This window comes from Mustelus asterias, chromosome 6 (assembly GCF_964213995.1).
Source record: "Mustelus asterias chromosome 6, sMusAst1.hap1.1, whole genome shotgun sequence".
Lineage (NCBI taxonomy): Eukaryota > Metazoa > Chordata > Chondrichthyes > Carcharhiniformes > Triakidae > Mustelus > Mustelus asterias.
Window position 1 is genome coordinate 105977950 of NC_135806.1, and position 27350 is coordinate 106005299.

Consider the following 27350-nt stretch of genomic DNA (forward strand, 5'->3'; position numbering starts at 1 on the left):
CAGTAGGACTAGCAGAGAGTTTGGGCAGATTCAGCAAGCTGAATGGCCTCCTCTGTTATAACCATTCGATAATTCCATGATTTGTACTTAGCTAATGCTTAGCTGTTTCTGTGAGGAAGGTTGGCTTACTGGAGTGTACTGCGCTGCGAGTTTTCTTTGAAACAAAATATCTTCAAATGGTACACATCTGCAACAAGGGAACTAAATGATAAATAATTCCAGTTGTCAACCTTTGACCCATCTTAATAAGTGAAGAACTCCAAGAAGTTGTTGGTCTCTGAGTATAGTGCACTGAAGAAGTTTGAAAAACATGTTTCCTGACTTGTGTGTATGGCTCAATTTGCATATATGATTGTGTTAAATAGGTTTAAAAAATATACTGCTGCTCTGTTAAGTTTGGGACATACTTGTAATGTTTCATGTTTTGCTTGTTCCAGTATGTCTGCATGTAATTACTGCACAGGGTTACAATGATGCCCTGTAGGTAGCATACCAAAATGCAGAGTTTTTTTAACTAGTGGGAGGAGAAACAGTAAACTAAAACTCAGTTCAATGTTGTACCATCACCAAAAATGTGAAAGTCATTAGGTTTTTTCCCCTGATTTTACTTGTGTTCAAAATTTTAAATACTTTAATTTATAGATTTTTACTTCATAGAATGAAAACTTTTCCAGTGGCATTAAACTGTCAATTGCATATTCACCGCACAAGTTAAATTACTTCTGCATTTCTTCTTGTTTATTCTTGAAGAACTGTGCAGTTTTCAGTGTAGTTATTGCATGGAAGAGTCAAAAGCTCTTCAATTTTCTTTCTTGCAATAAAGAATGTTATGACTTTAGCGAAGCTTTCTAAATGGTCAACAAGCAGAGCACTTGATGTGTGACAAGGTGATTCTCAACAATTCTGCCCTGCCCTAATCCATCCTCACCTTTTGAGGAGAGATCTGTTACAATGATTCTATGACTCATTCACAGGAAGATATTGCTCATTATTGACTGGCACTTTCTCCCCCAAGGAGTGACAAAGGAGTTAAACTTGAATTATTGTGTGAATCTCGCAGAGAACAGACTGGGGATATGTGGTTTGCATATTTCAGTGTCTGCCACAACCCCAGATTTTCTCAACCACAATGATGTGAATCGTGTGTCTAACCACAGCAGGCACTTCCCTCTCCTTTTATGAACCTGTTTATTTTTAATCTACATTTTAAAAAAAATCTAGTGTAGATTGATTATCTTCTCATTGTTTTATCAACATACCCTAATCCCCATCTCCTACCAGCTATGGAGTAAATGGAACATAGTTAAGTCCAGGACTAATACTGCTTCAATACTCATTCCCTCAAATATCTATGGAATTCTCCCTTTGAGTTTTCCACTCTCGCCTCTGCTGTTTCTTGCGAAGTCCATTCCATGCATTCATCACCCTCTTCGTAGTTTGAACCTGAGTTCTCTGGCTTTTGTTTGTGGCGATCTTGAGCATTTCACTGGTGACGCATTTATCTTTTCAATTAATCCTTTTCAAAAGACTCTTGTCTTCTGTTTTCTAGACCAAACTATCCTCAGGTCTTCAAACTCCCCTTGTATTTCAAATTCCCTTTTCACGTTGTATTTAATGCCTGTATCTCTCAGCTGTTATAGGACAGTGAGACTTGTACAAACCTGTAGCCAGGACATGTGTGTATTCAGCTCCACCCACCTGGCCTTTGAGTTCTCTCTCTCAGGTTGTACATTGTTGGGTCAGCTGTCTTTATGGTTGCTGCATGCTGAACTCCAGATAAAGTATACACCAAGTTCCTCTCTTGTAGTTTTCCTATAACAAATTGTCATTTCATTTTTATTCCCATTGCTATCACCACCTAAATGAATGTCCAAGTTTCCCAAAACACCACGTTTTAATCCATGTAATCAGGTTTCTGCCAGCACTGTGATGGAACAGTTTTTAACAAAGTTACAAATGACACCCCATGTGATTGTGACAATGGTAACTTTCCCTCATTCTTCTTGACAATACCAAAGGCTGAATACAGGTAGACAAACCATCCTCCTCAGTCATCCAGCTGGATGCAACTGTCCTCGCCCCTTTTCATTTTTATCTAATTGTAACTGTAGAATCAGTGCAACGGCTCCTGCACCATTATCTCCGGTGTTTCCCATGGATCTATACCTAGCACGCTCCTTTTCTTCATCTACGTGCTGCTTCTTGATGACGGGGGAGGCAGTGGCATACTGTTATTGTCACTGGACTAGTAATCCAGGGACCCACGGTAATGTTTAGGGGACACTGGTTCGAATCCCTCCACAGGAGATAAAAGTCTAATGATGACCATGAAACCATTGTCAATTGTCGGAAAAACCACCTGGTTCACTAATGTCCTTTAGGGAAGGAAATCTGTTGCCCTTACCTGGTCTGGCCAACATGTGACTCCAGACCCACAGCAATGTGGTTGACACCCATATCCTGTTGTTTGCACCTTCTGCCACCGGGGAACCCACCGCGGGGAGTCGACGGCGGTAGGACCGGATGATCCCATTGTTGGGAATGGCCAGAACGTTTCGATCAGTGTGTGATTTTCACAAGAACGTTGACAACACCCAGCTCTAACTCTCCATCCTCTCTGTTGATTTCTTCCCTGTTGCTAAATCATCAGGCTGTTTGTCCAATATCCAGTACTGGATGAACAAATATTTTCTCCAATTAAGTTAAAGGAAGAGCAAAGGCATTGTCATTATTCACTGTGATCAAAGCATTTCCTAGCTAACGACTTCATTCCTCTTTCTCTATTTGAGAACTATTTGAGCCTCAAACCACATTGTTTGCAACATGGATGTCATATTTAACCCCAAGCCTCGAATCCCATATTTGCAGCATCACTAAGACTGCCTTTTCCACCTCTAATGTCAGCTGACTTTACCCCTGCCTCAACTTATTTGCATCATCCAAAATTCTGCTGCCCATACCATAACACAGAGCACGTCCCATTTGCCTGTCCCCTATATGTGCTAGCTAGCCTATCCCAGCTCACGGGCAGACAATGAGTGAGATTTTATCTCAAAACTGTAAAATTCCGCCTGAGGTCAGTGGACCTTTCCATGGTCCACCCTTCGCCCGCTCCGCCCGCATCCCCCCGTGGCGGGCGGGATGGTAAAATTCTGGCCAGTATCTTGATTTTAAACTTCTCATCCTTGTTTTCAAATCCTTCCCTGGTCCCACCACCTCCCTTGCTCTAATTGCCTTCAGTCCCACAACTCTCTACAATATCTGCACTTATCTAATTCTGGCTACCTGAGTATCCCTGATTTTAATTGTTTCACCATTGGCACCTCCCTGCCTTGCTTTCCTCCTTAAAGAAACTCCTCTTTGACCAAGCTTTTGGCCATCCGACCTGATAGAGCCTTTTGTGGCTCGGCATCATAGTTTATTTCATAGTGCTTCTCTGATATGTCTTGGGATGTTTCAATACATTAAATGTGCTATATAAATATGAGTTACTGTTTTGTTTATTTTTCTTCACTGATCTTCACTTGTCCCAGATTCTACGATCAGCAGCCTTCGTCAGTTATCAGTCTTACAGCTACCCACAGACCGATTGTGAGCAGCAATTTGCTGTTTCTTGAGATTAGAATCATAGAAACACTACAGTGCAGAAAGAGGCCACCTGGCCCATCGAGTCTGCACCGACCACAATCCCATCCAGGCCCTACCCCCATATCCCTACACATTTACCCGCTAATCCCTCTAACCTACGCATCTCAGGACACTAAGGGGCAATTTTTTAGCATGGCCAATCAACCTAACCCACACATCTTTGGACTGAGGGAGGAAACCGGAGCACCCGGAGGAAACCCACGCAGACACAAGGAGAATGTGCAAACTTCACACAGACAATGACCCAAGCCAGGAATCGAACCCAGGTCCTTGGAGCTGTGAAGCAACAGTGCTAACCATTGTGCTACCGTGCCACCCTTACTTTCTGCATGTCATTTTCTATTGGAGGTCTGTACTTTGTCTGAGCAGGGCATGCAACAGCATAGCTCTTCAACCCATCGGATTGAAGAATTTTTACTAAGGCATGAACAGTCTAATGCAGGAAATACAAATCAGAATGTTCAATGCATTGTAAAAACATGTCCAGAAAGAGAAATTGCTAACAATAAGGTTTGAGACACTATATTTTAAAGATGGGCCATTTGGCAATAATTAAGGCTTATCATGACAGTGGGCCCGATTTTACCAAAACGGGTGCGAAATCGTGGTAAAGTTGGGCGTTGGGCCTATACCGCGATCTGCACCCGATTCCTGTAAAGGGGTACACCATCACTGGTACACTACCAGCCACAGCCATCTCTCCTGCTCTCTTGCCCCTGCAGGGAAGAGTAATCTGTGACTGGTAGTGTACCAGTGATGGTGTATCCCTTTCCAGCTTGGTCCTTCTCCAATGTCTCCTCTTGGACTTGTACTGATCTTGTAGCCAGTTTTCATGCAGATCCACTGTGGAATCGGCTGGTTCTGCTTTATCTTCTTAGCGAGGAATCGCTTCATCCTGAAGGTTTTGTGGGATGGCATGGCCGCACGTCCACTCCGGCAGGAGGGATTCATTCCTCCGGTGGGGAGGAGGGATCGGCCGCAGACAGGCAGCGGACCCCCCCCCCCCCCTGCCGACCAGAGGATGATCTGGGTCCCACCCACCCGCCCCTGACCACAGGAACATCTGGGTTCCCCCCTCCCACCACCGACCAGAGGATGATCGTCAGAGAGCCGCTCTCTCTGCTTTCTGGGTTTTTTTTCTTTCGCGCCCAGGCACACTCTGTCAGATTTTTTTCGAACTGCGCATGCGCAGTTCAGAGCTCTGATCAGTCCACCAGCGCTAAGCCCCACCCACAGCACGAATTGGACCGGAGCCGGCAAAACGCATATGGGCGCGCTGGAAAGAGGATTCCGGGCTCGGATCTATTTGATGCCCGGATTCGGCACTTAGACTCAAAATAGTAAAATCAGGCCCAGTGAATGTTCACTTACACCAGAATCAGGAGGTGGTTAGCTCAGTTGGCTGGATGGCTGGTTTGTGATGCAGAGCAATGCCAATAGTGCGGGTTCAATTCCCGTACAGGCTGAGGTTATTCATGAAGGCCCATTTTCTCAACCTTGCCTGAGGTGTACTAATCTTCAGATAAAATCACCACCAGTCATCACTCCCCCTCAAAAGAGAGAGCAACCTACGGTCACCTGGGACTATGGTGACTTTACACCAGAATGTACCAAGCATAACTTCTTTTGGTGTGTTTAAGTTGGCAAGTACCCCAACTTCATACCCATGGATTTCATAATGCCGTGTCACTCAGTGAGGTGCTGTTGCAGTGGAGTCTATGGAAGAGCAACTTCCTGATTTCTTTATTTAACTGTTCATGTGCTGTCTGGAAGTTGCTGTCTGATGTACTACAGCCTCACTGTTATTCTACAGGCAAAATCTTGGCCCATTGTGCAGGTCCACATATTACTCAAAAACCTCCAGCCTATTTCTTTAGGCCAGAATTCCTATAGTTGCCTCCTTTTTCAAGTCTTTCACCACTAGTTGCAAGATTTCCACCTGTCCACACTTGGATCAGGTCGACCCTGTCCACTTATTATCAAGTTATAACTCACAGAAATGATGCCCTTGACCAATTTCTACCAGTCCCTTTTCTATATCATAATTAAGGATCCCACGCACCCCAAACATTCTCTCTTCCACCTTCTTCCATCGGGAAAAAGATACAAAAGTCTGAGGACACATGCCAACCGACTCGAGAACAGCTTCTTCCCTGCTCCGTCAGACTTTTGAATGGACCTACTTCGCATTAAGCTGATCTTTCTCTACACCCTAGCTATGACTGTAACACTACATTCTGCACTCTCTCGTTTCCTTCTCTATGAACGGTATGCTTTGTATAGCACGCAAGAAAAATACTTTTCACTGTATACTAATACATGTGACAAATCAAATCAAGTGGAATAATTTTTGACAACAAATTTCTAATTTATGAGGAATTAACAATGTATATTGATAATATGTTCACTAATAATTGTTGTTTTCTTTCCCACTTAATTTCTTTCGTGGGCGAATAGTTTGTTGTTGGTGGTTTTTCCAACTAAAAGTTGATTTTTATCATAGGTTGGAGGTGTTGTGGATAGTGTGGAGGGATGTCAGAAGTTGCAGTGAGACATTGATAGGATGCAAGACTGGGCGGAGAAGTGGCAGATGAAGTTCAACCCAGAATAGTGTGAGGTGGTTCATTTTGGCAGGTCAAATAGGATGGCGGAATATAATATTAATGGTAGGACTCTTGGCAGAGTGGAAGATCAGAAGGATCTTGGGGTCCGAGTTCATAGGACGCTCAAAGTAGCTGCGCAGGTTGAGGCTGTGGTTAAGAAGGTGTATGGTGTACTGGCCTTCATCAATTGAGGAATTGAGTTTAGGAGTCGTGAGATAATATTGTAGCTATATAAGACCCTGGTCAGACCACGCTTGGAGTACTGTGAAAGGGTGCAGAGGAGATTTACAAGGATGTTTCCTGGGTTGGGGAGCATGCCTTATGAGGATAGGTTGAGTGAGCTCGGCCTTTTCTCCTTGGAGAGACAAAGGATGAGGGGTGACCTGATAGAGGTGTATAAGATGTTGAGAGGTATTGATATAGTGGATATTCAGAGGCTTTTTCCCAGGGCTGAAATGGTTGCCACAAGAGGACACAGGTTTAAGGTGCTGGGGAGTAGGTACAGAAGAGATGTCAGGGATAAGTTTTTCACTCAGAGGGTGGTGGGTGTGTGGAATGGGCTGCCAGCAACGGTGGTGGAGGCGGATTCAATAGGGTCTTTTAACAGACTTTTAGATAAGTACATGGAACTTAGTAAGATAGAGGGTTATAGGTAAGCCTAGTAATCGCTAAGGTAGGGACATGTTCGGCACAACTTTGTGGGCTGAAGGGCCTGTATTGTGCTGTAGTTTTTCTATGTTTTTATAGTCAATTGTGGCTGCATGGTTTTTAGGCCAGGCAGGTGGTTTCCAAATCAAACAGTGCAAAATGAGGTTTATCGTGTGTTAATAGTTTGAGGTGTGTCAATATTTAATTTTGTGACCTGTAGCCACTTAATGATTGATGAATTTGTAATGAATTTGCCTTTCAATTAAAATGAAGTATCAGTGGGAAAAACCCTGAGAATTAAAGGCTGCCAACAGTGAAAACTTCAAACTAATATCTGTTCTGTACAAGCCTTGTGTAAATATTCACAGTTCAAGTAAGTAAAATGATATTAATACTCAGTCACAGACGCTCATGAGTTTGAGTTGTAATTATGTTAAGATTTTGTTAATGTGTAATAAATTTTACATGTATAAAACCAGAGGCAAACAAAACTAGATGCTTACTACCACTGGGTAACTGCGCAAAGTTAATGGGTGCATACCAGGTTTATTATTTGACTGAACAGTGCTTAAGGTGTGTGTAAGTAACAAAGGGACCACATCTTCCTGTCCCAGATTGTCGAAAGAGTAACAAAAATTGGGAGATGTGTGTCAGGACCCTCCAATAGTCCAGATACACAGACATGCACGGAAATTGCCTGGAAACTTTAAAGTTCTGATCAGCTGTTTTCCGCTGCCTGGGACCCTCTGTGAATGTCCCCAACCCTGAGCTCAGGATGGAGACTTGGGCCAGATACGTGGGATTTACTTGCATATTTAACCAGGAAAATGGTAGAACCCTTCAGAGTATTGATAGGCAAAGGGATCTGAATGTACAGGTACACAGGTCACTGAAATTGGCAACGCAGGTGGAGAGGGTAATCAAGAAGGCATACAGCATGCTTGCCTTCATCGGCCAGGGCATTGAGTTTAAGAGTTGGCACGTCATATTGCAGCTTTATAGAACCTTAGTTAGGCCGCATTTGGAATATTGTGTTCAAATCTGGCCGCCACACTACCAGAAGGATGTAGAGGCTTTGAAGAAGGTACAAAAAAGATTTACCAGGATGTTGCTTGGTATGGAGGGCATTAGCTATGAAGAGAGGTTGGAGAAACTTGGTTTGTTCTCACCGGAACGACGGAGGTTAAGGGGCAACCTGATAGAAGTCTACAAGATTATGAGGGACATGGACAGAGTGGATAGTCATAAGCTTTTTCCCAGGGTGGAAGAGTCAATTACTAGAGGGCATAGGTTTAAGTTGCGAGAGGCAAGGTTTAAAGGAGATAGAACATAGAATATAGAAAAGCTACAGCACAGACAGGCCCTTCGGCCCACAAGTTGCGCCGAACATGTCCCTACCTACTAGGCTTACCATAACCCTCTATCTTACTAACTTCCATGAACTTATCCAAAAGTCTCTTAAAAGACCCTATCGAATCCGCCTCCACCACTACTACCGGCATCCGATTCCACGCACCCATCACCCTCTGAGTGAAAAACTTACCCCTAACATCTCCTCTGTACCTACTCCCCAGCACCCTAAACCTGTGACGATGTAAACCTAAACCTGAGATGTACGAGGCAAGTTTTTTACACAGCGGGTGGAGGGTGTCTGGAACCCGCTGCCAGGGGAGGTAGTGGAAGCAGATACGATAGTGAGTTTTAAGGGGCGTCTAGACAAATACATGAATAGGAAGGGAATGGAGGGATGTGGTCCTCGGAAGGGTAGCGGGTTTTAGTTCAGTTGGGCAGCATGGTCCGCGCAGGCTTGGAGGGCCGAAGGGCCTGGTCCTGTGCTGTAATTTTCTTTGTTCTTCGAAATATTAGGTAGGAACAGGAGTACGCCATTCAGCCCATTGAGCCTACACCACCATTCAGTCAGACCACGACTGATCATTAATTATAATTCAATGCCACTTTCCTGCACTGTTTCCATATCACTCAATGCCCCGAGTCCAGAAATCTATCAATTTCCACCTTAAACATTCCCAATGTTTGAGCTTCCACTTTGAAGTGGAGAATTCCAAAGATTCACCACTCTAGTGAAGAAATTTCTCCTCCTCCTCTTCTTAATCTTAAATGTCCTACCCCTTCTCCTGAGATTATGTTCCCTGGTTTTACAGTTTAATACCTGATCTAATTCAGTGGTTAGCCAGTGTAACTGAGCAGGGCACCACAACTAATGACCACACACCCCATCACCCAACTACCTCTGACCCAAGTACCTCTCGACCTGACTACCATCCACTCACTCAACCACTTGGGCATCTAAAAACCTGCCTTGTTATAGGACGTGCCCTGTCCAGCCTTATTTTTAGTCAGGGAAGGAAGTGGTGTCAGATTGGGTTGGGCCTGCTGTTTCCAGAATCAGATCGGAGGTGGCCACAGGAGTGATCAGGTGCTGAGACAGGCTGATTGGAAGGCTACCTTGGTTTGGTAAGATATTCAGCCCTTACCCCTCATGCCCCATTAACTCCCCCAACTCCCCAGGCTATCTCCATGCCTTTGTGCCAACTCATGGCCCTTTCATTCCATTGCACCCAGTAGACACAGAACCAATGCACCTTGTGGTAACGATGGCATGTAGGAAACTGCTTCGAAAGAAGAAATCCATTCATAATTCTTTTGTAAAAATCTGGTGTTCTGACAACCCTAGAAAACTGTCAATCAAATAGACCATTAATGTACCAATAACAGAAGCTTTAAGCGCTTCACACCTTTTTAACTTTGGGCAAAGAAAATTCAAGATTGACGAAAGAGATCTCAGAAAGAACAACTTATTATAACCATGTAAAGATGGCAATCAAGCAAAGTCAATAGTTCTGTCCAGCTGTGCTAACAACCTCCCATTCAACAAAACCCTTTTATGGGTCTGAGCTCTCAGCCAAACTTCATTATGCATGCTTCTACCTTTGTACTTTAATGGTCTGTTTGACCTCAAATTTTATAGTGTTGTTCGAACACCAGTTTTTTTTTCAAATAATCATGAACGGGTTTATTTTTCTAAGCAATTTCACACATACCATTGTTACTGTAGGGTTCATTGGCTCTATACACAGTGTATACAGAGTGAATGGGCATGAAAGGTTAATGAGTTGTCATGAGGGTGAGTATTGAGCATGAGTTGGCATGGAAGCAGCATCAGTGGTGGGGGCAGGGGGTTGAGGTGTGGTGCATGTGTAATACCTTTTGAACATACCTTCCAAATTCAGATGACAAGATCTGTGAACCAGGAACCATAGAGCTGTTGTAATATCAGGTTGAGGATTTTTTAAGATAGCAAAGAAAATTACAGCACAGGAACAAGCCCTTCGGCCCTCCAAGCCTGCACCGATCATGCTGCTCGACTTAACTAAAATCCCCTACCCTTCCGGGGACCATATCCCTCTATTCCCATCCTATTCATGTATTTGTCAAGACGCCCCTTGAAACTACTATCGCATCTGCTTCCACTACCTCCCCGGCAGCGAGTTCCAGGCACCCACCACCCTCTGTGGAAACAAACTTGCCTCGTACATCTCCTTTAAATCTTGCCCCTCACACCTTAAACCTATGCCCCCTAGTAATTGACTCTTCCACTCTGGGGAAAAAGCTTCTGACCAGCCACTCTGTCCATACCCCTCATAATCTTGTAGACTTCTATCAGATCGCCCCTCAACTTCCGTCGTTCCAGTGAAAACAAACCAAGTTTCTCCAACTTCTCCTTACAGCTAATGCCCTCCGTACCAGGCAACATCCTGGTAAATCTTTTCTGTACCCTCTCCAAAGTTTCCACATATCCTTGAAACACTCAGACACAAGGCAGTCATCTTACAGTGAGAAAGAGAAGCAACTAGCCCTGCCACTGAAGTAAAGAAAATGCTGGCCTTGTATATCTTGCAGGACGAGAGCTCATTTTCAGATTGAGGGGACCAACTTTGTGACGATTTAAAAGAGGCTGGAAGATTTGTGTATTTTGTGCTGGATGGAAAGAATCTCCAGTCTAACCCTCACAATGAAAGTCAATTCTGAGATTGAAAGTTACTCAACTGGGAAAGGAAAAAGGAAGCAGGCCATCGGGAGCAGAGAATAACTTTGGTGTGTCCACTTGGGGGACAGTGGAAAGTATAACCACAGTAGGCGATTTTGATAATTTTCGCAGAAAAATGGGGAACGTTTCCAGTAGTTTAGAGTTTAGGTTGTCTTCAAAAATAGTGAAAAGACAATCTTGTTTTTAGTTTGTTTATTACAATAAAGGTCTTAAAACTTGAAATCTGGTCATGTGATCCTTTCAGTCTGTCACTGAAATTCAAACATTTTTTAAAAAGTTGTTGGTCTCTGTGGAGATCATAACAGAATGTACTGGCTGGGCTTGTGTCTGTGCCATATATCCTCTGTAATTCTCTGGAGTTTCTTTTCACAATGTTGGTCAATGGTAAACATGCTGACTCCTAGCAGCAGTTGCACAGTTAGTTGATTAGGTGGCTAGTTAGATCAGAGAATTAATGTCAGTAGGGGATAACTTGGGCCTTTGGAATTGTTTGCTGGTATAAATATCAAGGCTTTTGTTAATGCAAAAGTCCAGTCCTACTGGTCTCGGGGAGTTTGGTAACTAAGAGTATTTTATGCAGCGAGGGTAGAGGTGCTGTTATGGTATTTTAAAAATCAAGGAGTGGTCTGAGAGGGGTAGCAGGAGGCAGCGAGAGCTGGGAGCCAAGGTTCAGAGGCATTCATTAAAATTAATATTTTTTTAAAAGTTACAAACTAGATTCTAAAAGAGGGAATTTTTTTAGCTCATGGTTGGGCAGCTGAGACCAGTTCCTTGCAATTCTTGTATTCTGTGGAAACTTCAAGATGTTTCACGTGCCGTGGGGGACCGCTTACATAGGAAGTGTCTCCAGCTGCTTGAGCTCACGCTCAGGATTTCTTCCTGGAGTCAATATGCAACATTAGGGAGGCTGGAAGTTTCCTTAATCATAAGTTCCAGGAGGTTCCACAGACAGAGAGTTCAGGATAGGAGATTGATGGCCATCCAGAAAAGCCAGGAGAGGCGGGAAGTAGAGAGACTTTGGGATGCTTACCACTCTGAAACCGGTACTCAGCGTTGGAGACTCCTGGGACTTCCAACACCTTGGAGTGCAAACTAGTTCATGGCATCATTGAGCAAGGGACTGCAGAGGAGGGAACAGCAAAGTGTAGAAAGGCAGTTTTTAAAGAAGATTCCATAGTTAGGGGCACAGAACAGCATTTCTATAACTGCCATTCTGAGTCCCACATAATGGAAGAATAATGGGGGAGTTCTCCCGTACCGCCCACCGCGGGAATCGTAGCGGGCCGGGGGGTGGACCACAAAAAGGTCCTTTGATCTTGGGCGGGATTCTCCAGTTTTGGGGCGAGCGTAGCCAGAGAATCCCACCCAATATCACAAGAAATATGAGCAGAAGTACGCCATTCGGTCCTTCAAGCCTGCTCTGCCATTCCAGTAATATCACAGCTGATCTGATTGTGATGTTAACTCCACTTCCCTGTCACCAACACTCCTTCCCCTTTCCAAATTCTAGTGAGTATAATCCAACCTCCTCAACTTTTCCTCATAAGACAAACCCTTCATCCTCGGAATCAACCTAATGGAATTTTCTTTAAATAGCTCCCAATGAAATTATATCCCTCTTTAAGTAAGATGACCAAAACTGTATGTGACTCTCTAAGTGTAGTCTCACCAATGTCCTGTGAAGTTGAGGCAAGAGTTCCCTACTTTTCCATACCCCTTGCAATGAAGGCCAACATTACATTTACCTTTTTAATTACCGCTGTACCTGCATGCTAACATTTTTTAATTCATGTAGCAGGACACCAAGTCCCACAGTGTTCTGTGGTATTTGTCCATCTAAATAGCATGCTGCATCTCTGTTGTTCTTGTCAAAGTGGACAAACTCATATTTTATTACATTATATTCCAAACACTCATTTATCCAGTATATATCTCCTTGCACACTCTTTGGGAAGAATAATAAATGATGAAAATGGGCCTGTATTGCTCCCACACTTACATATTATCATATGCGATGACATTCAATTGCATCCCCTACGTCATAACGTCTGAAGGTGATAATATGATAGGCGGGTAGGTGTAGAAATCAGGAGCCCACCTCATTCAAATTCAATTACATTGCCTAATTAAGCTTGTTAATGCCCCAGTTGACTGGAATAATACATGCTGGGAGCAATAAAACGCGAGGTGGAAATCTCATTTTTTTTCACACAGAGCTTGTAAGAGTGGGTTAAAAGTAACCAGGTGGGTCCTTAGTTTGATCTCAGCCGTTCAGGCTGCTGTGAGTGATGCCAGTATTTGATATGGAATGCTGTGTTTCCAGTGAATATATTTGCTGTTTCGAGGCCTAATGTTTCCTGCAGAAAGGCGAATTTAGATCAGTGTACCTCAACCTTCTTGGAAGTGAAAACATGAGAGTAGTGTTCTGTTTGGGAGACACATCCTCTAGAGAGGAGGAGGAGGAAATTGAGAAGGAGAGGAAGAAGGGCACATGGCAAAGTTCAGGAAGCATGGGTGGTGTCTGAGGGTGGCAGAGCTCGGTAAGAAGCTGATGCAGGCATAATGTTGCAGCAATGTAGGTGCAGGATGACTCGTGCTGCTAATTGTGTACATAGGAGAGAATGAGCTACCTTCAGATGTCAGAGACACACTGCTGGAGGAGATTCAGGATTTCAGAGCCACAGTGACCTCTTTCTGTGTGATGCTGACAAAGGGAGATCTTTTTAACTGCTTTGGTGGCCACTCAGTACATTAAATTTCTTTGCCACTGGATTCTTTCAGACTCCCTGTCTCAGTGAGATCTTAATAACATAATGCAGCCTGCTGCACCCCATTGCGTTAAGGTCTTTACAGATGATGTGGAGTTGCCGGCGTTGAACTGGGGTGGGCACAGTAAGTAGTCTCACAACGCCAGGTTAAAATCCAACAGGTTTATTTGGTAGCACGAGCTTTCGGAGTGCTGCTCCTTCATCAGGTGAGTGCCATTCACCTAATGAAGGAGCAGCACTCCGAAAGCTCGTGCTACCAAATAAACCTGTTGGACTTTAACCTGGTGTTGTAAGACTACTTACTGGGTCTTTACAGATGCAATGTTACAAAGGGTGGGTCAGTACATCGCATTTTCAATGGACGGTCACAGTTAGCTGGAAATTGCCAGAGGCTTTGTAGCAATCACAGGTTTCCCTCGGGTGTAGTGAGCAATAGGTTGCACTCAGGACGCCTTTAAGGCTCCAGCTGGCCAGCCACATACATTCATTGACAGGAAGGTTATCACTGCTTCAACATCCGATTACTTTGTGACCACATTCGATGTGTTATGCGCATATGTGCAAGATATCTGGGCAGCAGTGACAACTTGCACATTCTCCAGAATTCTCAGATACCAGACATGTTCAATGGACCTGATGTCCTGGATGCTTGGCTTCTGGGTGAAAAGGATTTCTCATGGAGAGGTGGCTCATGATGCCAGTGAGGATTTCTAGAATAAATGTGGAGAGGGGCTATAATGACAGCCATGGAACCATCACAGCCATAGTTGGGCAGGCAATTGGGCTGCTAAAGAAGGGGCTCTGATATCTGGATAGTACACACCATCCAGAGTTTCACTGATGGTTGCTGTGAGCTGCGCTCTGCATTACCTCACCATTCAGAGAGCGGATGTCCTGAAAGAAGAAGAGACTCAAGTAAGTGACAAAGAGGAGATGATGACCATCCCAATGGAGAGGTGCAAGGCCATGCACATGAATGTATGGATGGCCTTTGACACAAGGGAGGCCTTGATAAGTCAGAGGTTCCAGCAAGTCAGGAGTTCTTGGCCTCAAAGGTGCTTGTACTACTTGTGTCTCAATGTCTATTTGTCTAGAATGTGAGCTCACTGAGAAAGTCCTGTCAGTGCAATCACCATCTCCATTCCTGAGGCATTGTTGCATCTTGACAATTCATTCATCTTTTCTCCATACATTTCTTAAAGTACTTACAGATAAACTAAACCTCTGCAATGAGGTATAATAAATTGAAGGATTATTAACATATTGGCAGTGGCCCATCTGATGATCACATCTGCAAAATGCACCTATGTGACCCAATTAATGACTAATGTGAAGTTTTCTCAACTCTTTTCTATGTGCTCTGGTTCAGTTCTCCCCCATCACTGCTGCGCTGGAGAGAGGCTACTGATTTGTTTGTCTTCTTGCCTTGGATGACATTGATGGACATCCAATGTGCAGTTGAGGCCTTGTGGGCCCTGCCATGTTAGAAGACTCTGACTGAGTTGCAGGCGTAGCTTCTGTCACCATTGCAATTGAGGAGTACTGAGCCAATGATGGATGGGCAGAGGAGAAGCTGCTCCCATCAGATGTGCTCTGAGAGATGCTTCCAGATGGTGGCAGAAGCTGCTCATCCTTCCCCAAGAGGAGCAATTGATCCTTCCTGTGAGCTGGCCATAGGTCCCTGAGCTCAGGAGAAGGCAGTGGTGTGCAGGTCAGAGCGCATATCTACAACAGTGTCTGCAGTATAGAAACACATAGAAACATAGAAACTCTACAGTGCAGAAGGAGGCCATTCGGCCCATCGAGTCTGCACCGACCACAATCCCACCCAGGCCCTACCCCCACATATTTACCCGCTAATCCTTCTAACCTACGCATCCCAGGACTCTAAGGGGCAATTTTTAACCTGGCCAATCAACCTAACCAGGTTTGACCCTTGAGGGCTGTCAGTAACCTGTCCATGGAGGAAGCCTGGCGGTCTGAAGAGTGGGTGATCGCAGCGTGTGTGGCCTGGATGGAGACCTCCACAGTTCAGTCTAGAGCATGCAACTCCTCTGGTAAATCCACCAAATATCTATGCCCCTGGCGCTGGACATTCAGCATCTGCCACTTCAAAGGTGACTCCAGGAGCTCATCATCCATTAATGAAGTGTGTATTGTCTCCAGCCAGGACAGTTAGTGAGATTTTGCAAGCCCAGGCAAGTCGTGGGGGTTACAGATAGTGTGACATGAACCCAAGATCCCGGTTCTTGGAAAACACACCTCTTTAACCTGTGCTTCACCCTCTCTCCACTCACATTGTCTGTACCCTTATGACTTGATTACCTGTAAAGACTCGCATTCCAACCACTATCTTGTAAATTGAGTTTGTGTCTATATATATATATATATATGCCCTGTTTGTGAACACAACTCCTTACTCACCTGAAGAAGGAGCGACACTACGAAAGCTTGTGCTACCAAATAAACCTGTTGGACTTTAACCTGGTGTTGTGAGACTTCTTACTATGCTTACCCCAGTCCAACACCAGCATCTCTACATCACAATACTGAACACCATTTGCAGCATATGGATTATGAGATGTGACACCTTGCAACCATTAAATTACACTTGTAGCAAACTCTCAATGTTTCTACCAGGAAGCTTCCTGATTTTTGAATGCATAAACTACTATTCATGGAAGCATCCCAGCCCTCAGCCCTTCTCCTATTAGCCCTTTCCCTCTCTGTGTCCCAGGTCTGGCTAAAGCCCCTTTCAACCCCACCAGCTCCAGGCCTCCCTCCAATTTCACCTTTGCGAATGGAGTGGGTCCATTCCATCGAGGATGGCAGCAAAAGCTCCTCCTCTTGCAGCGTGAGGATTGCCAGCTCAGGAAAGCCACCTCCAGCCCTGTTTCTCTCTGATATGTGGGTTCGCTTCTCCTGAAATGAGGTGTAATATTCCAATGATGATTATTCCCCGGTAACTTAATTTCATCACTCAAAGGTGAGAGAGGAATCCATGATCTGTCCTATGGTTGGCAGCCATCATCCTGTGTACCTTTCTCAAGTCTAAGGCTCCCCCACCAGCCTCTATTGAGATATCTGGGCTATGAACAGTGACAGTGGGACATAATGCAGCCTTGGACCTCCAAGACATTCACAAGGCTCCAGCATTTTCAAGCCTCCCCTGTAACTTCCTTGCACAATAATAGTTATTGAGGGCGGTCTTCTCTTCCTATCAACTGACATCAGGACTTTATGCCTGGTGGAAACAGCCTCGAAGAGGATAGAGAGGGCAGTTCTAACCTTTCTTCCCTGCCTCTCCCCTTGCTCCCTTGTCTCAGCTATCTATGGAGGAAAATATGTTAGAACTAAGCAGCTGCTCAATTTTAATATCTTAACAACATGTGCGTGATCAGAAGTAAAGCCATCTGTGTTCACTGGCAACAATGAACTCAAAGCCTCTGCAGAACTTAACACACTTTACAGAATAATAACAGTTATCTCAAACAATACTCAATAATCTTTCTGAGAAACAACCTTTCCCGTTTACCTTTACACATTTGTAGGGCCACCTGACACTGCCTCGTGCCATTTGGCTCTTTAAGTGAGTGGTCATGTTCTCTTTCTGGGTCACAATCAGCAGTATAGCGCCTAGACATCCCTCCTCTTGCTCAGATTGGATAGGTGAACCGACTTCCACTGACATTGTGGGTTTAAAACAGCCTTTGCATTGCTGCACGCCGCATGTAGAATGAGCCAATTGATGACTTTGAGGATGAAGTTGGAAATCTATCCTAGGTGCGAGTCCCATCTATCAAAACGCAACATATTGCTCAGCCCTTTGTGTTCTCCTTGCTTTCTGGCATGTCTTCGTACCGTCAACAAATTTGGCCACAATACAGTTCAAGTCACTAATATAGATCATAGAGTTGAGACCGAGCATTAATCCCTGTGGCTCTCCACATTGCCTGTTAGTTAGTCAATCCCCTGTCTGTGATACTATATAACCCTCAACACCATGAACTCTTATCTTCTGTAACCTTTTATATGGCACCTTATTGAATGCCCCCCTGGTGTCAGGGTAAAGGATATCATGGTAAGCGTGCAGAATACCCTGTAGAGGGAAGAGAGTGAGCCAGAGGTTGTGGTATATGCCAGCACCAATGACATCGAGAGTGCAGGAAGTGAGGCCCTATGATTACATTTTCAGAAATTAGGCAGGAAATTAAAAAGTAGGACCTCAAAAGCATTAATTTCTAACTAGTCCCTATTCCACAAGCCAGTGAGACGAGAAATAAGAAGATGGTGAGCATCAGTGTATGGCATAATGCATGGTGCAGGCTTCAGATTCTTGGGGATTTGGTGCGAATTCTATTCAAAATGGACAGGGCGGGGTAAAACTGGGACTAATTTCATCATGGGGAGGTTCACTAGTGTGATTGGGGAGGGCTTAAACTAAATTGTCAGCAGCTGGGCACTGGCATGTCAGAGTAGAAAAGAGGAATAATCTGGGTAAATGAGTGAGTGTTGGGTATTATTTGAGAAGGAAGTCATACAATTTTAAATAGCAGTAGACTAAGAAGCATTACAAGGAATACAAAGGCAGGTTCTGAATGCATGGTGGTGACTGCAAAGTGTGGTAAATAAGTGTGGCGAACTACAAGTACAGATAGCTGTGTGGAAATGGAATATAATATCTAAAAACAAAAGTGGCTTAAAAATGATGAAGACTGGGTACTTCCCTCAATACAGGGGCATTAAAAAAGGAGAGAGGATAGCAGCAGTGATTAGGGAAGATGTTCTAGTGTTAGAAAGAGAGGATGACCTCGATGGGGTAAAGATAGAATCCATTGTTTAGAGTTGAGAAGCAAAACGGGTATAATAACGGAGGGTTTTCTGTGGACCTTTAATTATGATGTGGAGATGCCGGCATTGGACTGGGATAAGCACAGTAAGAAGTCTCACAACACCAGGTTAAAGTCCAACAGGTTTATTTGGTAGCACAAGCTTTCGGAGTGTCGCTCTTTCTTCAGGTGAGTGAGTAGTTGTCCCAGGCTATCATATACATTTTAGATGTGCAAGAACTACAGAGAGGAGATATCAGAGGATGTCAATTACCTAAATGGTGATTGGGATAATTTCAAATGAAAGGAGGAAATTTCTGAGATGTTTTCAGGTGAACTTTGTTGACCAGTATGTTCTCAGTCCAATCAGGAAGGAGGTAATGCTGGTTCTGGTGCTGTGGCCAAGTGGACAAAGTGCCTGTGGAAGAAAACGTGGTCAAGAGACATACCTTTTTTTTAGGTGGGAATAAGTTAGTCCCTCTCTCACTGCCCCGATGGATTGGTTGTTAGGCACAATTCTGTCACCTTGCTGGGGGATGTTCGCTCTTGTATCATCTTGGTTTCGAGACTGAACAGTTCCTTGTTGGTCCTTAGAATAATAAGATATGATCTCTGAAGCCAGTTTTGATCATGTGGCCACTTATCTTGTTCAAACAAATGATTTGAAGGTAGAAGCCATTGCTATGCAATGGGGGAGTAGATGATGACTGTTCACAGCTGATTGTGATAAACTGGTTTCTCCTTGCCTCCCTTTGTTGAGTTTTGTATTCAAGACAATGTGTCTGGGGGACCATTATATTTGAGTTTCTGTAAATGCGCAGACAATAAGAGCTGTAAATTCACAAGTGTTTTCATGTCCAGAATGCCTTTTTAAAGTGGGAGGGAGGAGGCTCAACATTTAATGACTTTTCAGAGACATGAGCTAGTTCTTATAAACATAAGCCAGGCCAGTTGAACTTTGACGGCCATTTTTCCAGCAGAATATTATTCTTTTTTTCTTGAGAAGTGAGGGTCCATTTCACAGAATCCACATTAAATCTTAAATGTCAGAAATATGACATCTAACTAACTGCAAAGTGGAAAATTGCTCAGATGTGTCCGTCCACAACGCAGGACTAATTCAGCTGAGTCAGTTATCTCAACCAATCATTAACAAAATGATAGAAGAGCTAGTTATAAATAGTTGTCCCAGGCTATCAGGGGGCAACTATTCACCAATAATTTGCCCACCAATCATCATAATTTGCCCACCAATCATCACAATTTAGGTTCTACCAGGACTGCTTAGCTCCAGACCTCATTACAGACTTGGTCCATACAATATCTGAATTGCATAGTTGAGGTAAGAATAGGTTACCCAGAGAATGCTGTCAGATAAAACCATGATTGACCCTGCGGACACCTAGTTTTGATAGGACGTGTGCACCCCGTAATGGGCTGAAATTGAGCCCCCAAGATCAAAAGATAAATGACAATCAATCCCTGAGGATTCAACAGGGACCAACCTACACTGAGGGATAGTATAAATTAAATATGTACCCTGTTATTGCTTCTAAGTCTTTTTTTACAGGTACTTTTTGGTACTTTATTTTTAATCAAAAAAGCCAATTCAAATTAAGTCCAATTATGATCCCCACATGAGGGACAAACCAGATCCACGCTGACAAGACTTTGCATCCCATCTTGGGCTTGATCAAACAAGATCCAAACAGGATGAGGTATTGCACCCCCTCCCGGGCTTGATCTAATGGTTCACCTTAGCCAAAAAGCCGAGATAGTTTTTAAAAATTGCATCAGGTAAAGCCTCGATTTAACCTCATTAGCCACCCTGATCCTTTACTCTACCCTAGTGATCACAAGTGTCAGCACACCCAAGTGCAATGGGCTAGCCTCATCTCCTGGTTCTAAGTCCTCCTGAACACCATACAATAGTTCTGCTGCCTGTTTAGACAATGCTTTGTCTACACATTGTGTTGAGCCCTCTGTCACAGGTGCCAGCTCCAATATTTAAGTGATGCTGGGATTTGAGGAGCGACCACGTTGGGAATATAGTAACTGGCTAGATTTGCCCCTTCGTGTGTGGAAATGGTTATGGAAAGTTTGCATTGTAATTGCCCTTTCATATCAGTAGATGTTAATTTTATAAATCGATATTCTGATTCAGTCACATCATGCTCCTGACTTGAAGCAGCCAGTTACTAATGGCTACCAGGATTTTTTGCCACTGCAGACGGACAGCTGTTAACATTCCTGTATATAGTGCTTGAAAGTCTGCTATTGGTTACACCACACCAGCTCTCATTCCTGAATCCCATTTAATTGTTCTATTGCTACAGGCTATAGGACACAATAGAGGAGAAGAATCTGGGAATATTTGTGGCTAGCTTACTAAAACCAACGCCACACTGTGCGGCAGCAGTAAGGAAAGCAAACCTAATCTTCGGGTATATAGCCATGGAGGTCAAGCAGAGGATGATTGTACACAGGCACTTGATATATCTCTGTGGCTGTGCTACCGTAAGAATATCCTGTAACAAGGGGGACGGCGGAAAAAGGCAACCACTATTGCCAAATTCCTGAGTACACTGAATCTAACCTTTGTCCTTCAATTTTGTTTTACTGTTTAAATATAAACAGTCAATTCTAACACCACTTGGTTGTGTATATCTATGTATATTTGTCATTGATACAGCATTAGTTATGTTAATAAAATGAAACGGACAAACTACATTTCAAAATAGAACAGGGGATGAAATTTCCTGTGTTGGAGCACAGAGACCTGTGTAACAAGGGTACAAATCAAATGGCCAGGTAATAAATCAAACGCACTTAGGCACAATATATACTTAATGCTACAGTTAAATTTCCTCAATCTTTCTTTTCTGCTTAATTATTAATCCTTATAGCTGCATGCATCTTGACTTAGTGTAATGGTCCCAGCTCCAGGCTAACAAGCCACATAAATAAATATTCTGCAGTTCTGCTGGTTCAAATTAAATGTAAATTTAAGCCCAGAATTTTAATCCCAACGTGAAACAATGTTATTTTTCTAGTCTTTTACTATGATTCTTTTTAAACAGCAGCAGCAACTTGCATGCAACTTTCATGTGTAAAAATGTCCCAAGGTACTTCATAGAAAGTTATCAAAGAAAATTTGACAACAAGCCTGTAAGGAAATATTAGGACAGGTGACCAAAGGTTTTCTCAGTGGTGGGTTTTAAGGTGAGTCTTAAAGGAGAGAGGAGGTGGGAGGTTGAAGGAAAGGAATTTCAGAGTTTAGGGCTCTGATAGCATGACTGCCAATGATGAAGCAATTAACACTCGGGATGCTCGGACAATAGCAAGGGCGCAGGATGAAGTTAGTGACTTGGGAATGAAGATTGTGACATGAACCGAAAGCAGTGGCTTTGGTTTTCCTATACAGTTGGAGGAAATTTCTGCTCTCTCAGAACTGGATGTCGGACAAGCAGACATAAATGGGAGACAAAAGTTCCTTTTATTTAATCCTCACTAAAACTGCACTGTGTTTGCTGTTTCTTTGAATGCATTTTCATGGCTTTAGTGTGAACCATGTGTAAAAATGCAAGGTTTCCTTGATTGCATGTTCTAAAAATGAACATAGAACATAGAAAAGCTACAGCACAAACAGGCCCTTCGGCCCACAAGTTGCGCCGAACAATTTCCTTACCTTCTAGGCTCATCTAGAATCCTCTATCTTACTAACCTCCAGGAACCTATCCAAAAGTCTCTTAAAAGACTCAATCGAATCCGCTTCCACCACCACTACTGGCAGCCGATTCCACGCACCCACCACCCTCTGAGTGAAAAACTTACCCCTAACATCTCCTCTATACCTACTCCCCAGCACCCTAAACCTGTGGCCTCTCGTGACAGCCATTTCAGCCCTGGGTAAAAGCCTCTGAGAATCCACTCTATCAATACCTCTTAACATCTTATACACCTCTATCAGGTCACCTCTCATCCTTCGCCTCTCCAAGGAGAATAGACCTAGCTCTCTCAACCTATCCTCATAAGGCATACCACTTAATCCCGGCAACATCCTCATAAATCTCCTCTGCACCCGTTCTATGGCTTCCACATCCTTTCTGTAATGAGGCGACCAGAAAAGGGCACAGTACTCCAAGTGGGGTCTGACCAGGGTCCTATACAGCTGCAGCATTATCTCCCGATTTCTAAACTCAATTCCTCTATTGATGAAGGCCAGTATTCCATATGCCTTCTTAACCACAGCCTCTACCTGCGATGCCGCTTTGAGCGTCCTATGAACCCGGACCCCAAGATCCCTCTATTCTTCCACGCTGCCAAGCGTCTTACCATTAATATTATATTCTTCCATCCTATTCGACCTGCCAAAATGAACCACCACACACTTATCTGGGTTGAAGTCCATCTGCCACTTCTCCGCCCAGTCTTGCATCTTATCTATGTCTCATTGCAACTGCTGACATCCCTCTACACTATCTATAACACCTCCAACCTTTGTGTCATCAGCAAACTTGCCAACCCATCCTTCCACTTCCTCATCCAGGTCATTTATAAAAATCACAGAGTGCTGGGCTAATATCAGATTGCTTGAAATTTTAAATTTATACTTAGCAAAGGAATATATCATGCTATTTTCATGTTTTCCTCTGGTCCCGATTCATTGTGTTACATTTTAAATTCTTGCTAATTAGATTGGGGGGAAATTTAAAGGTAAGGTGATATAGACAAAATGGGTCTAATTTTGGGTGCATTTTCCCAATTATGCCTCACTGGAAATTCCACCCTGGGAGGCAAAACATATTCAGCATAACTATGTTCCCAAATTAGTTGAGAGGTGGGAAACAAGGGGAAATAATCGCTGAAACTTCTCCTTGTCTGCAACAAAACTGTATCTTTTTAAAAGAAAGGCATGACTTCTATTGTTAGGTTTTCTGGGCTTTTGTACTTGGCTTTTCAGATATTGGTGTTTTACCAAATTCAGTTTTTTTGCTCATCAAGATGATGGGCAAAATTTTCAGTTTTTAATGCAGTGTGCCGCAGCAGACAGGAAAGTCAGCGTTGAAACCTCCAGCCCAACGATGGCTTTCTCCGCTGTATCATGAGAAACTCTGAAAAAAAACCTGAGGGATGGGTCCCATAACTTCACACTGGCAGAGCCTGTCCCATCAGTAACTCTGTATTTTAATGACTAGGTGCCATTTTTAAAGGCTGCTCCAATACAAAAAAGTGTCGGGGCAGTGCCCAGGACTGCCCGGGCATGACTCTCTTTTCTCTGAGCAATGCACTCACCTGAGCTCCCCTGTAGCCCCCCCTCAGCCTGCCAGCTGCACGCCATGGGAGAGCCCTCAAAAAAGGGGGGGTGGAATGGGATTATGAGACATAGAAGCCTGTAATTAAATTTAAATTTATTCTAATTGGGTTCCCAACATTCAACGTCGGTGAGGTGTGGACAATCATGATGGGACTTCCTGCTGATGTATAATGTGTTTTGGGCCTCTTGAGATTTTGGGCTCCCGTCACCATTCACACCCATTGTGAACAGGAGCAGAAAATCCCCGCCCATGCTTTTGCTGTCAATGAAAAGGAAGTATAAAGAGTGGTTGCATAATTAACCAACCAAAGGAAAATATGAGCATGAACGTTTTGGTCATGAATTTCTTAACATAATTGTAGGTGACAATTGGCTAATGATTGTTTTTCAAAAGCAGCTTAATGGACTTATGCAGAGCCCCTGTCAGAATGTGAATTCTTCCATGTAATTATTTGGGATTTTTAAAATAAATATTGCAAAATTTTGTGCTGGTGACGTTTTATCAGTTATCCCTGAAAACTGGGTATTTTAACAACAATGACCAAATGTGAAGTTGTGCAATGCTTTATCTTTATTCTTAGGTTAACGTGGAGAATGATGCTGAGGAAGCCCAGATCACAACATCCGAATTAATTCGATATGAGTACCATGTTGTCTACTCCAGCAGTTATCAGGCACCAGTGCTGTATTTCAGAGCTTGTTATTCAGGTATGTTAAGCTCAATGTCAATGGCATTTATGCTTCAATCAATGTAATATTTAACTTTTGAATATTTTAATCTCTGTTTCTTCTGTCTTTCATGTAACATGTCATGGCTGACACCTTGGACTCAAGATTTTCTGCCTTTTTCCCTTACTGTCTCTGACTTTTAAGTATCCTTTCTCTTTCATCATATTCCCTTATCAAATTCTCCTGGTTTACCTTGCTCCTTGACGGCACTTTCTGCTGCTTCCCTTTTGAATTCCTTCTCTCCATCCCTCCCCCACCTATCCCAGTGACTTTGTACATATGTTTGTTGTGGCACTCACCAGTACCTCTTCTCCTATACTATACAATTTGCCTTAGTTCCTTTTAATACACACTTCCACTACCAATGCACTCTCCTGCGGTAAAGCTCTGTAACTCCCTTTTCATGCCTCCTGGTATGCTTCCATTTCGCACTGCGTTACACAATGCTTGCAGTCAAAAACAATATACACTATAACCTCTTCAGTCTGGAATCCGGCATACAGAGTTAACTGAAACAAGAGAATCCATTAAAGAAAGTCGCGCAATGTTATTCAGAGGAATCGGATGATCTCCTGAGGGACTGCTTCAAGTCAGTGGACTGGTCAATATTTAAAAACTCAGCGACCAACCAGAATGAGTATGCCCTGACAGTCACTGACTTCATTAGTAAGTGTGTGGAAGACTGTGTGCCAAAGAAGCAAATCCGTGTGTTTCCCAACTGGAAACCATGGATGAACAGGGATATCCACTGCTTGCTTAAGTCCAGGTCTGAGGCATTCAAGTCCACTGACCCTGACCTATACAAGAAATCCAGATATGATCTATGGAGATCCATCAAAGATGCCAAGAGACAGTACCAGATCAAGCTAGAGTCCAAGGCTAGCCACATGGACTCCCACCAACTATGGCAAGGTCTGCAAGGCATAACAACCTACATGATGAAAGCATGTAAAATCGCCGACACCAGTGCACCCCTCTCTGATGAGCTCAATGCATTCTGTGCCCATTTTGAGCAAGAGGTCAGCAAGAGCACACCCTCCACCCCAGAAGTCTCTGCCGAACCTGTGTTCGAGATCACTATTGCAGATGTCACAGCAGCCTTCTCGAAAGTCAATCCATGGAAAGTGACCGGCCCCGATGGGGTACCCGGATAAGCCCTCAGATCCGGCGTGGACCAGTTGGCAGGGATATTCGCAGATATTTTTAACCTCTCCCTACACCAATCTGAGGTCCCTATCTGCTTTCAGAAGATGACCATCATCCCAGTACCAAAGAAAGACCAGGCAACGTGGCTTAGTGACTATTATCCGGTGGTCCTGACATCCATCATTATGAAGTGCTTCGAAAGGTTAGTCATGCCACGGATCAATTCTGGCCACCCAGATCGCCTGTGGTCACAACAGGTTCACAGCAGACGCCTTCTGCCTGGCCCGACACTCAACCCTGCAACACGTGGATAACAAAGACACCTATGTCAGACTCCTATTTATTGACTACAACTCGGCCTTCAACACCATTATTCCTACAAAACTCATCTCCAGACTCCATGGCCTGGGGCTTGGCTCCTCCCTCTGCGACTGGATCCTAGGCTTCCTAACCTGCAGACCACAATTAGTAAGGATAGCCAACAACAATACCTCCATGATCATCCTCAACACCGGTGCCCGACAAAGCTATATCCTCAGCCCCTTACTATACTCCTTATACATCTATGACTGTGTGGCCAAATACCCCTCCAACTCAATTTTCAAGTTTGCTGATGACACCACCATAGTGGGTTGGATCTTAAACAATGATGAGACTGAGTACAGGAAAGAGATAGAGAATCTGGTGAACAGGTGCATCGACAATAATCTCTCCCTCAATGTCAACAAAACGAAGGAGATAGTCATCGACTTCAGGAAGCGCAGTGGAGGACATGCCCCTGCCTACATCAATGGGGACGAAGTGGAAATGGCCAAGAGCTTCAAGTTCCTAGGTGTCCAGATCACCAACAACCTGTTCTGGTGCCTCTATGCCAACGCTCACGAGGCTAAGGAAATTCGGCATGTCCGCTACAACTCTCACCAACTTTTACAGATGTACCATAGAAAGCGTTCTTGCTGGTTGTATCACAGCTTGGTATGGCTCCTGCTCTGTCCGAGACTGCAATAAATTACAAAGGGTTGTGAACAAAGCCCAGTCCATCACGCAAACCACCCTCCCATTCATTGACTCTTGATCTTTCTGTACATCCTGGTTATGACTGTAACACTACATTCTGCACTCTCTCCTTTCCTTCCCTATGTATGGTATGCTTTGTCTGCAGAATCTAATACATGTGACAATAATAAATCAAATCAAAAAGTTCTTACCTAATCTGTACCCTCTGTCCAAGTGCTTCTCAAAATATATTACAATGTGTTTCTATTTGAATGCACACTGTAATCAACCCCACTTTTGGTCCCATTGACAGTGTCTGCAAAGCAGAGTCTCCAGCTTGGGGTAAGGAGCCTGCACAACAGGCAGGAAAAGGAACAGAATCACAGCAAAGCTGATGCCCTCACTCACCTTCCCAACTGGCCTGCCAGAGCCTCCAGACTCCTCTCCACAGTCACCATTGCTGCCTCAGAGGAGGTAGGAGCCCACCGCCCCAAAATCCATCTCTGCGGCCCTTCAGCTAAAAAAAACTATTCCGGACAATTGATGTTGCTGGATTCAGATTTCCATAATGGAGTAATTACAGTGTATTCCCATTCA

The 27350-nt window shown here is 43.8% G+C and overlaps 1 protein-coding gene across 11 annotated transcripts in view; it reads left to right on the top strand.

Annotated features, from left to right (window-relative positions):
- The window catches only part of atg10 (ATG10 autophagy related 10 homolog (S. cerevisiae)), a 264975-nt gene that overhangs the window by 173169 nt on the left and 64456 nt on the right, over positions 1-27350 (top strand). For all 11 annotated transcript variants that reach the window (XM_078214834.1, XM_078214831.1, XM_078214835.1 and 8 more), the window contains one exon: positions 24464-24590. In XM_078214834.1, the coding sequence (XP_078070960.1) occupies positions 24464-24590 (127 nt within the window). The remainder of the gene's footprint in view (positions 1-24463; positions 24591-27350) is intronic.